Here is a 14,144-nt window from a genome sequence, read left to right on the forward strand (position 1 = left end):
ATAATGAAGTTATGAAATTTCACTCTGAAGCAGATCTGGGCCTCACATAATATCATGTCTAACTTATCTAAGTGAATTCAGAAATCACTTGTTGAATTCTTTGGTTGCTTGGGAGATAGTATCCACTTAGTCTTTTCATTTACACTAAATACAGTATAACTTTAGAACAGAGATAAAATAATCTCATTGCTCTTACCCCAGATAAAATATTTCCTCAAAAATTGCAAATTAAACAATCTGTACACATCGAAAAGAGGAAACTCACAAATTTTAAGTTCATTCATGACTATTGAGAACTAACCATGAAATATAGTCTACTTTAAAATAGTCATTTATTGGGAGCCTAGGTGGCTTAGTCAGTTGTGTCTGACTTGGCCTCAGGTCACGATCTCACGGTCTGTGGGTTCAAGGCCTGTGTTGGGCTCTGTGTTGACAGCTCAGAGCCTAGAGTCTGCCTTGGATTCTGTGTGTGTCTCTCTCTACACCTCCTCTTCTCATGCTCTTTCTCTCTCTGTCTCAAAAATAAATAAACATTAAAAATTTTTTTTAAAAATAGTCATTTACTTTTCACACATGATACCCTTCATATTTCCAATATATTGCTATTAAAACATTTAATTGTAAAGCCCCAACTAGATTAAATTCAGAAAATACATGGGGAGGTCAAGAGTTTTCTCCTCTCAAAATTATTTTGAATATTAATAAGTACCAGTACATTAGCAACAATTATCATTTTTGGCACCAGGAAGATGAGAGACTAATAATTTTCTAAAAGACCAAGAATACCTTCTTTTTGACTGGTGCTAAAAAGAAATACTCTAGAAGTTGTTTTTGCTGAATAAGTAACACGAATTAATACCATGATCTAACCTTTAAAGGAATAATTCCCAGCAGATATAGAGAGACCAGACTCCTGTCTACATTTTAATTAGAAGGCAGTCTTCTTTTCCCTTCAGGTAGGATTCTCCATCTATAATCCAAAATATCTTTTAAAAAATTAAAAGGTGAATTTGTATGTTATCACTTATTAGTGAATAATTCGAAGACCTATAATTCCATTTCTTTCCTTCCTCCCCCCCCCCTACTTTTTTACTGTGAGATTTGGTTGCATCTTGAGTTAGACATATGACTGAGGCAAAAACGAACAGCAGAGGGAATAAGAAATGTGAGCCAAGTGGCTTTGGAAAACTCCATTGAAAGAGAATCTAAGGATACCAACTAGTCATAAAAACATAGGGTGCGGATGTTACTTGAACTTAGAATTTGACCAAATTATGTGAAGTTATCTGAAAATAGAAATACACATGAAAAGTGTGATCTTGGGAAAGCGTTTAAAAGCTTTTTGTGAGTTCTTTTGTTCCAATGCAAGAGTTAATATATAAGCTTTTGGCTCCCAGTGAAACAGAATGGGAAAAATAACTAGCTGTATATTGGAGTTTCTTTTGGTGGCTTGAAGTCAGCCATGGTATTTATACCATGGAAATCTGCAAATGCTACAAATCAGTGCTTTTTTTTTTTTCTTTCCATTTACTTTGGGAGAGGATTTATTAGCACACCACTGAAAATAACCCTGCATAGGGATTAATGAAACTCCTAGTACCTGTGAAAAAGGTATTCCTGCATGGCTTTGGGGAGGGGAATTTTGGGGAATAAATGAGTATTTTTTTCTCTAAGCAGGGGACTTCTAATACCCATGTTGGTAAGATTTGGTGTTTTATTATTTCTCTTGGAATTAAAATTTCATCAAATTCTTATGAAAAAGGATTTCTCTAAAATACAACCTTTCTTTTACTTCGATTCATTAAAATATCAAAGAAGATAAAATATATGTGTGGCAGGGAAACTTCCTGCTTTCTAGTAAGAAGTAAGCAGAAGTAGTACCACCTGATAAGCTGCATAGAGTCATTGGAATGGAGTCAAAGCCATAGAGAAACCAGACATACTTTTTTTTTTTTTTTTTGTGAATGACAGTGTTAAAGAATGTAACCCCTCTTAACTTCTCTACACCCCTACATACAAATTGCTTATCCTGATACAACCCTCAATGGTAACTCACTTTACACCTCTATTTTTTTTTTCTTGTTATCACTAAGATTAAACAGCATGTTTGGGCAATATTCTGCATTCATCTAACCTTTTCCGTACAGGCCACACTGATACAGCAGAACAGGTTTATGTACTTCACACGTCAGATCCTATCAAGAAAGTTGGTAGTGACAGTTTGATAAGGACACCATAGCTTATTGAACTTGTTCTAAAAACAACAGCAGCAAACCACTCATCTCACACGTTTTAGTGACCTTGTTCTGTGGTGTCTCCATTTTTAAATGCAGCAGATGTATTACTGACTGTGTGGCTTTAGCGCATGAAGAGAGCGGAGGCATGTGACAGTGTATGTTTTGATATTACTCTGTTAAAAATTCTAGAGAGATCTGCATTTACTTCAATTACATAATGATAAAGGAGAAGTCTAGGGTTAGTTTTAACTTTGACCTTGCCAACAGCTTTAACCAGAGTGAAAAAAATGACTGGGCAGAAAATAAGAAAAAAACTGCCAGGACCTTTTGCTCTCCAGGAAGTCCAGGATTGTTATGGACAATGAACAAGAATTGTTAACAGACTTCACTGTTTCAGGGTAATATCTCTAGGGCAGGACACATAAAAGTCAACCCAAATAAATGTAAATTAGAATGAACTATAAAGGCTAATTTTTTTACATATTTTTATTTTTTTGTCTTTTGAATTTTTATTTTTTTGGCCCAAACCCATTCCTATGACATTTCCAAAAACTTTACTATAAGCACATTAAATGCCATATTTAATAGATTATTTAAAAATCTATTTAGGGGCGCCTGGGTGGCTTAGTCGGTTGAGCGTCCGACTTTCGCTTAGGTCATGATCTCGCGGTTCGTGGATTTGAGCCCCGCGTGGGTCTCTGTGCTGACTGCCTCCTCAGAACCTGGAGCCTGTTTCAGTCTGACTCCCTCTCTCTCTGACCCTCCCCTGCCCATGCTGTCTCTCTCTCTCTCCTAGAAATAAATAAAAATATTAAAAAAATCTATTTAATAGATTATTTAAATTCTTAATCTTTAAAAAATTGTTATTGTTATTCAGTTAAGTTCAAAGGGACTTTTATTCTCATGGTGAACTTTTCTGATGGGATTCTAGCTAGTATCTGAAATTTCAGGTGTTTCTGCTCCTTGTGGTTAAAGCAGGATTAGGAGCATTCAACCAACTGTGGGTTTAATTTTGTCACTCTGTTATGTCTTTAAACATACAAATGTCATTCTTCTGGCTTGTGCCATGGAGCTCTGTGGTCCCTACTATTGTTGGGGTATAGTACACTGGTAAAGATGGAGATGTTCAGGGAGAAACAGGAGAGAAACCTATAGGATTCTTTGATATAAACAAATACAGTGCTAATGCATTTCATACTAACCAACAGAAAGTTTATGAATATCTGTAAAACAACTGATGTTATAACTTTGTGGTGAGGGGAAGATAGGGCACTCTTCCAAACACTGGCTTACATTTTGATGGGTTTGTGTCTGATCACTCTGCTTTTGAGTGGCTTGACAGTGTTCCAGAACTCCCATATATTCCTCTCCACCTCTTTGAAACATTCTCCTACTTCTGAGGCAAAAAAGAAAGTGTTCTTGTTAGTATTGGGAGCCCCTTATGTCTTCTCACCTCAGGTTCTATATAGGATGATAAAGGAAAAAACATGAAATATTTCAGACATACTAGAATGTAGAGAGAGAATATAATAGGATTGAGTATCCACAATCTCCTTAAGAAATGAAACATTCCAGATGAAGCCCCCTATATATTCCTTCTGCCTCCTCAGAGGTTACCACTACTTTCATACATGTTTTTATACTTTTGCCACATGTGTACATCCGTAAATAGAATAGATTGCTGTTTTGCATGTTCACATTTTTATATAGATTTTTTCCACGTTATTATTTATGAATGTATATTTATTTGAAAGAGAGAGATAGTACAAGCAGGGGAGGGGTGGAGAGAGAGGATCCCAAGCTAACAGCAGAGAGCTGGATGGAGTGCTCAATCTCACGAATTGTGAGATCATGACTTGAGCCAAAACCAAGAGTCAGATGCTTAACTGTTATTATTATTTTTTAAATAAAGATGTCATACCCACATCCTATCTAAACATTTTTTTTACTGTTTATTTATTTTTGAAAGAGACAGACAGAGCACTAGTGGAGGAGGAACAGAAAGAGATGGAGACAAAGACTCCAAAGCAGGCTCCAGGCTCTGAGCTGTCAGCACAGAGCCCAATGTAGGGCTCATACCCATGGACTGTGAGATCATGATCTGAGCTGAAGTCAGTCGCCTAAGCAACTGAGCCATTCAGGCACCCCTCCCACACATTATTTTTAAGATAAGCTAACACATATAACTCTTGTTTATTGATCTCTATCATTACAAAGTAGTCTATAGTATGGATATATAGCTTAGTTGTCTATTCTTTGGTTGATGCTTTAGTATATATTTAGTACAGATTTCCTTGAGCAATGTTGTGAAAATTTCTTTAGGGGAAAGACCTAGATTAAAATTTTTGGATAACTGGATATGCCTATCTTTAACTTCACTAGATACTGCCATGCTCCAAAGATTGAGTCATCAGCAGTGAAGCCAGCAATCTGTGTAACAGATTTAACCTCTGGGTTAAAATTTTCAGATTGAATAATCTGGAAGGTGTGGTGGTGGTGGTGGGGAATATGGCAAGAGTTTCCATTTCTAACATGTCCCCAAGTGATGCTCTTGCCGCTGCAGTGTAGTGTATGGGACTACATGTTGAGAACAAGTGCTCTAGGGAAAGTCTATTGGATTACATTTGGGAAGAGAGAGCTGGTGAGGTTTAATTAGGTAACTGAAAGTTTGCCTGAGGTATCATTTGAGGATTCAGATTCTAGAAAAACTGAATCAATGTAGATAATTTACAGTAAACCAGTGTGAGTGTTTGGCATCAAGAGCTAAACTCTTGATAGTTCTTTTGCTAGAATGTCACCTCTGCGTGTACTCCTGCTGTTGCTGTGCTCACAAGGGCAGAGGAGTGGGCAGGAGGCCCGTGTTGGGCCAGGGTGTGCAGCAAGCTTGGCCGACCTACTTAGTGTATTGGAGTCTTGATGACATTTGTAAAACCCAGGCGTTGGCTTAGATGCAGGTGACACTGTTCCCTTGGAGATTCCTCAAGTTTTAAGGCATGAAGCTACTGAGTCTTACTGATTTGGCTGTTTTTAGATACTTATATCTAAAGGAACAACAACAAAATCAATTTATATAATGTTTCTTTATTATTATTATATTCCAAATTTAGTACTGTGGTAACAGAATGTCAGGGAGGTTTCCCTTAAATATTCTTTCTGGCGAGAAACTTCTTATAAAAAGTCTTGAAAACAAAGGCTTCACATATTTTAGAATAAAAAGACATAAACAGGTGACACAGTCTACAAATGGTTAACACATGTAAACTGGCAGGAAAGTTCTTTTTCAGATTTAGCAATAGAAAAGGTCAATTAGGGAAAAACCATGAACCAAAAGCATTTGCCTACATCATTCCACAATTTACATATAACAAGATAGTTTTTTTTCAAAACCAGACAACAGGTTCAAAAATAATTCTTTTCACACCCTTAAGTGATGCTGTTGGGAACAATGGCTGTTAGAAGGCCATTTATCGCAGGCACATTTCTAGCTAGTTATGACTGTAACTTTATCTTCTTTCTTTTTTCTCTCTCATCAGCTTTTTGCTTTCTTCTCGTCTTCTCTTAGTCACTGGATTCCGAGGATCATAGATTTCAAATGTGTCTGAGTCTTGCATGCTTGCATCTTTCACTTTTCTGCTTTTATCCTCAAACTGAAGTACATGTGACATCCTGAAGAGGGAGAGAGATGGTTCAGTGATTTTGGCAGGAGAATGGAAAGTGGAAATTTTATACTATACTGTCTGTGGCATAATGAACCATAAGAGTACAGAACATCAACATGGTTTCTTGTTTGTTGGTGCTTATACCGCATGGAAACCAACTTATCAGAAAACACTTAAACTTGAAAAACATGTCTGGAGTTTTGTCCTGTTGGTTTGTATTTTTAGTAATGAGTCTCTCTGCCTCAGTCTCCACTCGTAGGTCGTTCATGGATGAGAGGTCAAAAGAGTTCTACCCAGAGTATTCCTTCAACTAAACTCAGAGAACATCCTCCCAGCTTCCGCTAAAGAGCACCCTCACTTAGCCACAGTGGGCAGGTTGCAGAGCAAAACCAGCCCTATCTGATCTTCTTGTTTTCAGTAGTTAAAGGGACTAAGAGTCAGCAATATATTAAGAAAATTCTTGTTCAAATGAAGTTATGATTCCTTTTTCTGGGGAGTTGCAGGGTTAAAAATTTATTTTTTTCATGCAAAAGGAATCTAAGCTTTGGCATAGCTCCATGGACTAATTTCCTCCTCTTACTGTTGATTACAACAAACTTAACCATTCTGCTTTACCACTTTATCAAATGCTTACTGGTCTTAAGGTATCAACATGTGCTTGAATCGTAAGTGGTCATAAGCTGGCTGTCCTTAGCAGCTGGGAAGTATGCAAGTGATTAGCTCTGCCCCCATTAGGAGGTGTCAGAAATAAATAGGAAAATCAAAGATCAGATTTAAGGACAGCTGAATGAATTTGGAAACAGAGAAGTTCAGTTTTGATACATAAACAAAACTGCTAAGGCTCTTCCCACTTACTATATAAGCAATTATAAAGTGGACATACTCAGCACTTTTATCACAGCTGATAGGGCTAAATTGCCTATAGGATTAACACTCCCCGTACACCCATTGTAACTTTCAGATGAAACCTAAATATTACATAAATTTCCTTTTCCCTAAATAAGCAGAGATTTGGGCAGTAGGTACTGGCACAGATCCCCTACCCCTTTTCCCTGCAATAGCACAAATGCTGAGTGAAGTTTACTTATGTGACAAACTCTCATGGATATATTAAGATTTTGAAGGAAACAAAATGTTACAAGATTTGTGATACTGCAGTTACCGAGGGTTCAGTAGCTACTGTTCTGAGGGCTGACAAATTGAGTCTTAACTACCATTTCCAACCCTTCCACGTGAGAGAAGCTACTGGAATGCAATTAGTACAAGTGATATTATGTAGATGACCCAGAATCTACTTTAATTTAGTAAATGAGGTAAACCATGTTCATATTTCTATACCTCATTATTAACAGTTATTTACATCAAATTTCATAACTAATTTCAGTACATGAACATGCCATCCCACTCATTGGAACTGCTGACTTACACTTCTCTTGTTTTAGTCAACACCCTTATTTCGAAAAGGTGTCATATAAGTCTTGCCATTTGTGTCATGGGTGGACCTCGAGGGTATTATGCTAACTGAAATAAGTCGGACAAAAACAAATACCATGTAATTTCAGTTAGATGTAGAATCAAAAAACAAACCAAATCAAAAACAAGCAAAATCAGACCTATAAATGCAGGGAACAAACTTATGGCTGCCAGAGGGGAGGAGGGTAGGAGGAAGGGCAAAATGGCTGTATGGATGTGGGATGTGTAAGCTTCCAGTTATGGAATAAATAAGTCACTAGGATAAAAGGTACAGCATAGGGAATATAGTCAATGGTATTGTAATATTGTTGCATGGTGACAGATGTAGCTACACTTCTGGTGAGCATAGCATAATGTATACAGAAGTTTTATCACTATATTGTATACCTAAAACCAATGTAACATTGTATGGCAACTATATCCACTCCTGCCCCCCAAAAAAACACAAAAAAAGAAAGCCCAACCAATCAACCAAGCAACCAAACAAACAAAGAAAAAAAATCAGCAAGTATATTTATCTCTTTACCATAGCAATTACAGTGGAAAAATCATGCTGATAAATTTCAAGAGTGGGGACAATGAAGCCCATGCTTCCTGTTTCCAATTTAAATTGTTTCTATCTTCATTTAAAATGAGTAGGTATATTTAATAGAAAAAATGGAAAAAAGAGCTCTGAATTAAGCTTTATGGTAACAAAATAAATAGCACCAATTTTATCATGGATAATCATAAAATTGAGAATTTGTAGATTCTTTGTGGAGGAGGAAAATAGGGTATTCATAGTTATAGATTACAACTTTTCAATTGGAGATAACTAATAAAATTCCAGATGCTACAAATATGAAAAAAAAAAAAAAAAAGGAAATGCATCACAGGATCATTGTTTATTTAAATGGATTCCTCAGAGTCTGATTTTCTTGTGCTTTCAATTTCCTACAGTATTTCCTACAGTATTCCTGAAAATAAAACAATCTCAACTCCTAGAAAAAGGCTGATTGTTCTACCTCCATGGTAACAAGGGACTACTGGACCCAGTTTGAAACACAAACTGGGTTTAATCAATTAATGATTTGCATAGGCCTAAATGACCAGTGACAACTCAGTTCAGTAAACACACCTCTGAAAGCCAACTTATCAGTGACAGCCTTATGATTTTGAAGGTTGGCCAATCAGGGGTCGACTCAAGCTAGTAAACACATTTCTGAGGGCCAGCCAATCATGACAGTCTCTCCTGAGTAATGGGGCTTCTGAGGCTGATGTCAACCACTAAATAATCCCTGACCCCAAAACTCTATATAAGATTTGCAACCCGTTTAGCTCAGAGACTGTGCCGAAAAGCATAGCTGTTCACTTAGGTAATAAGTTAAACCTTTTGTTTCAGGTAGTGAGAGGTGGCCTTTTTCTTAGACACTTCTTACAATCTGTGCTGCATTCCCCAAAGTGTACTTGTTAGGAATTGTAAGTGTACTTCCACTGATAAGGAACAAGTTTAGAAAGGTGGCAGGATGTTCTTTTGAAGGACCTTTACCACACATCATGGGGAGCCCAGATCCTGCACTGCATTTCAGTAAGTGCTTAATAAGTGATTCCTGTGTAGATACCTAAGCCCAAACCAGGAAGTAGCTCAAAACATGCCCTTTAAAATAATTTTCTTCAACACTCCCACATTGACAGTGAAAAACAAAAACCACTGTCTTTAGTTAACTTCTTAATATCTTTCTATATACGTATTTTTCTATTTTTACAATTATTGGTCTCTCTGCCCAAAAACACAGATGGATATTTTTGTGATACCCATTTCTATTAGAGACTGTCCACCTTTCAAAAATGGCTTTACCAGAACTTGTCAATTAAAACCTTATAGGCACCTTCCTTCTTTCTGTCCCATGAGAGTGTCTTGCAACTATTGGATTTAGTTGGCTCTGGTATAAGAAATGAACTCTAGACATGTGAACAACAGCACAAAATCCAGAAAGAGGAACAGATTTTCCTACAAATTTGAAAAAAACAGAAAGCCGTAAATTAAAGTAGCTGTCTTTTTCAACTGTTTGTTTCATACACCACTGCACTAAACAAGTCCAACATTTTGATTAATAACAAACCTAAACCCAGAGGAAAGAAAGGGCTATCAGCTTACAAACTACTTCAGCTTTAATATCATGATACTTAGCATGGCTGGTTACTCAGCAATAATATTTAATCTTTAATAGAAATAAAAGCATAATCAAAATGGTTCACCCATTTATCTTTCAACATGCTTTGGTCACTTCATTTTAAAAAGCAAAACAAAACAGTTATTATGATTTTCAGCATAATAAACCCCTGACCTATGTGCCTCCATAAATCACAGACTGCAGGAATTGAAAGCATGCCCACATTTTACAGTCTCCTGTGAGAATACACATGCAGACTTACAATATAGACTTAAGTACATACAGGTCTGGTCATTTACAATGCTGTATGTCCCAATAACTCTGTACTGTTTACTCTGTGGCTGGTCACGGAACTGGCCAAATAAGAGGAGTGAATTTTTTGGAATGAATTGCATGCAGATCATTTATTTGCATATGAACATTTAAAAACTTGATCACTTGAAGGCAAAGACACAAAATTTAGTTTTGATTAATAAGATTTACATAAGCTCAGATTCTCAAATAAGAACCTGACTTGGGGTGCCTGAGTGGCTCAGTTTGTTAAGCGTCTGACTCTTGATTTTGGCTCAGATCATAATCTAACGGGTTATGCAGTTGAGCCCCATGTTGGGCTCTTTGCTGAGACCATGGAGCCTTCTTGAGATTCTCTCCTTCCTTCTCTCTTCAGGTCCCCTGCTTGTACTCTTTCTCAAAATAAATAAACTTAAAAAAAACAACATTGACTTTAGTGTGTTATAGGAATATGGAGGCTTACCATTTTCAGAAGTTGTTTGACAGAATAAATTTTTTATGGGATTGTATGAAATTATAAACAAAAGCAAACAACTGATTGTTTGAAAAAGACCTGGACTGTTAATAATCTCACTAATTTGACATCCAGTTTTTAAAGTTCTTCCACAGTTATGAAACAGATTAAAATATATGACAGCAATTAATATTAATATTAATGGAGAACACAAGAGAGGTACTTACTCTCAAACATATAGTAAGTGCAATATAGAATTCCAATACTAATTTGTTTCTGACAAAAATGCATTTAGATTATTTATGCTTACATAATGTAAGCTATTACCTTTTTCATTGGAAATTCTATAAACCACTCTTCCCATTTCCAAGTCTCATCAATTTAGGAATTTACCACCTAACCTTTCGACTTTTGTAGGTTTTCTAACTGTTCTACATTTGTATTATGTCTCCTTCATCCTCCAAAAGTTCTAAAATAGTCTTTCTTTAAAAAAAATTTTTTTTTTTAAATTAAGTAGGCTCCACACCCAACGTGGGGCTTGAATTCATGATCTCAAGATCAAGAGTCACATGTTGTACCAATTGAGCCAGTCCATTGCCCTAAAATAAACAACCAATCTTCCTTCCTTCCTTCCTTCCTTCCTTCCTTCCTTCCTTCCTTCCTTCCTTCCTTCCTTCCTTCCTTCCTTCCTTCCTTCTTTCCTTCCTCCCTCCCTCCCTCCCTCTTTCTCTCCCTTCCTTCTTTCTTTAATGTTTATTTGTTTTAGAGAGAGAGAGTGGAGCAGGGGAGGGGCAAAGAGAGAGGGAGACACAGAATTTGAAGCAGTATCCAGGCTCTGAGCTGTCAGCACAGAGCCTGAAGTGGTCTCAAACTCACAAACGTGAGATCATGACCTAAGCTGAAGTCAGACGCCAAAACAACTGAGCCGCCCAGGCACCCCATGAAATAATCTTTCTTATACATTTCTTTTAAACCATTTCTTTGACCAGGAATTATTGGCTATTGTATGAGACTGAACAACCCAACTGGACCCTTAAAACTCTGTAACAACTGCATCTTCCTATCTTACCAACCTCATTTCATTTCTTTCATCAATTACCCTTTCGTAATTGGCTGTTTACTTAATTGTGAACAGACTGTCAGTTATTCAAGACAGTATGAGTCTTGTTCGCAGCTGTATTCCCTGTGCTGAGAATGGTGATTTGTGTTGTAAAGCAAAGCCTTCAGATCCTTTGTACTGGCCAGGCCTGCTGGCTGGTATTAGCTGGTTTGCTAAACTAACACTTGACCTCCTTTTGTGGGCAGGGAATGTCTTTCATTTCTGTGACAAACTTCTAAACTGTCTAATAGCCTCTGCAGAAAGCCTCAAGCTCAACACAAGCCCACCTTTTCATGACCTTACATAGTTGGTCACCTACTGATTTCCACTGTGCTCCTGTCAGTGACAGCTAGTTGTAGCTGTTCCTGCTCACAGACTACAGTGAGAGCATGTCTTATGTTCTTTTCCATTCACTTTGGTCCCTAATGTAAAACTAGATAATTTATTTTTTATTAAGTTAACTATTTTTTGTTAAGTAAACTCTACATCCAGTGTGGAGCTTGAAATCACGGCCCTGAGATCAAGTCACATACTCCACCAACTGAGCGAGGGAGGTGCCCCTAGATTCTCTTTAATTTTTTTAAACTTTTTAAAAATTTTATTTAAATCTAAGTTAGTTAGCATGTAGTAAAATAATGGTTTCAAGAGTAGAATTTAGTGATCCGTCACTTACATATAATACCCAGTGCTTATCCCAACAGCTCCCTTCCTTAGCCCATTAGATTTTTTAAAAATATTTATTTGTGTGTATGTGTGTGTGTGTGTGTGTGTGAGAGAGAGAGAGAGAGCGAGCAAGCGCACACAAGCCGGGGAGGGGAAGAGAAAGAGAGAGACAGAAGTCCAAAGCAGGGCCCTTGCTGATAGTGGAAAGCCTGATGCAGGGCTCGAACTCACCAACTGCAAGATCATGACCTGAGCCAGAGTCAGATGCTCAATTAACTGAGCCATCCAGGCGCCCCTAGATAGAGTCTTTTTTTTTTTTTTTTTTTAAAGCAATGTCTCTCTAGAGCGCTGCATCATACCCAAGCTGTATATTAGAATCACTTGAGTAGCTTTAAAAACTATGCCAGACTTATACCTATAGCGGTATTGATTTAATTGTCCTGGGATGGGGCCCCAGCATTAGTGATTTAAATTTTTTTCCTGGTGATTTTAAAATGCAGCCAAAGTTAAAACTATAGCACTAAAGTTTAAGAACTTTTACATTTTCACATGGATTTATTTCATCAGCCATTTGTTTTGGCCTCTTCAGAGATGAATAGCTAGTTCCTAATGGCAAACTTATCACATGCTATAAGGAGCGTAAGTGGCCTCTGAGCCTATTAACTGAATAATCTCAAGTGTATTATCCATTTCTTATATATGGTTTGAAGATACGGCAAGAAACTAGATTCAGTTATTTTCTCAACATATATCTGAGGACTTTTTATGTGTGAGACCCAATGTCAGACACTGGGGACACAAAGCCAAATATAACCCACGCCCTGCCATCCTAAAGTGAACAGTCTGTTATGGAGATGAACAGATACCAGAACAAATGTGTATTTTGGAATTGCCTGCAAAGCGTGAGGGACCAATAGTAAGAGGACCCATTGATATGCTCTCTACAAAAAGCTTTCGGGGGCGCCTGGGTGGCTTAGTCGGTTAAGCGTCCGACTTTCGCTTAGGTCATGATCTCACGGTTCGTGGGTTCGAGCCCTGCGTCGGACTCTCTGCTGACTGCCAGCTCAGAGCCTGGAGCCTATTTCAGAGTCTGTGTCTCCCTCTCTCTCTGACCCTCCCCTGCTCACGCTGTCTCTCTCTCTCTCCTAGAAATAAATAAAAATATACATATATAAAAAAAAACCTTTAAAAAAAAAAAGCTTTCACATGTGGTCTGCTGTTATCTTCATAGTAGTAACTGTATGGGGTAGGCAGGAAAGACGTTGTTACCACTCCCATTGCATAGACTGGGTAGTGCTTATTTTGGAATGAAAAAAATGTTAAAATGCAACCATAAAGAGATAAGAATTATTTGTGTAGCTCCCAGACTGGTCTTTAAAGCAGTTCTAAAAGAGAAGTTCCAAAAATGTCCTGAGCAATGTGGGAGCCTCTTTGGGCACCTCTCTTTTAGATGAACACTTGCTAAAAAAAAAAAAATAATAAGGTAATTAATTTTTCACTGTAGGTTTTACTTCAGTTTCAGTTTCTCCTTATACTTCCTAAAATAGGGATGCCACCCCATTCAGGTGGAGGTCCCACAGGGGTACTGCCAGGGCCCATGGCCTGACGCTGTAAAGGTGGATGTCTGGCGGCTTAGTCTCAGGCGTCTTAATTACTAAGGAGTGCCTTGTGCTTGATGATGGTATCCAGGTCTTTTCTGTTATATATATATTTTTTTTCAGAAGTGTAAATCTAGCCATGAAAACTCTCCTGTTTTAAATCCGTCACTGCTCCCCACTGTCTGCACAACAAAACATAAATTTCTTATGTAGCTTCTATGATTTGGCTTTTGCATCCCTCTTCAAGTTCCTATGTCATCTTCCCCCATCACATTATATTCCAGGCATCCTGAACAATTTGCAGTTTCCCCGAACAGAACCTGTCTCCTGCCTGCTTACTGCCTCTCTGTGGTGATGCACTTCTCCTCTCCTTCATACTGGCTGAGGTTTCATCCCTGATTCCTTTCCTGGCCTGTCCTCTTTTTCCAATGGGGACAGGCCCTCTTCTGTACAGCTCTCTAGTTTAGGCTCCCTCACTAGAGTGCAGTTGGCTCTGTCTTATGGGCCTCTGTACTAG

The 14,144-nt window shown here is 37.7% G+C and overlaps 1 protein-coding gene across 2 annotated transcripts in view; it reads right to left on the minus strand.

Moving 5' to 3' along the window:
* Window positions 1-5,298: 5,298 nt before the first annotated feature.
* Window positions 5,299-14,144, minus strand: part of CWC27 (CWC27 spliceosome associated cyclophilin) — a 182,767-nt gene continuing 173,921 nt past the window's right edge. For both annotated transcript variants that reach the window (XM_039255499.1, XM_039255498.1), the window contains one exon: window positions 5,299-5,903. In XM_039255499.1, coding sequence (XP_039111430.1) covers window positions 5,741-5,903 — 163 coding nt within the window. In that variant the 3' untranslated portion in view covers window positions 5,299-5,740. The remainder of the gene's footprint in view (window positions 5,904-14,144) is intronic.

The sequence above is a fragment of the Hyaena hyaena genome, unplaced genomic scaffold (assembly GCF_003009895.1).
Source record: "Hyaena hyaena isolate Hyena2069 unplaced genomic scaffold, ASM300989v1 scaffold_530, whole genome shotgun sequence".
In the NCBI taxonomy this organism is placed as follows: domain Eukaryota; kingdom Metazoa; phylum Chordata; class Mammalia; order Carnivora; family Hyaenidae; genus Hyaena; species Hyaena hyaena.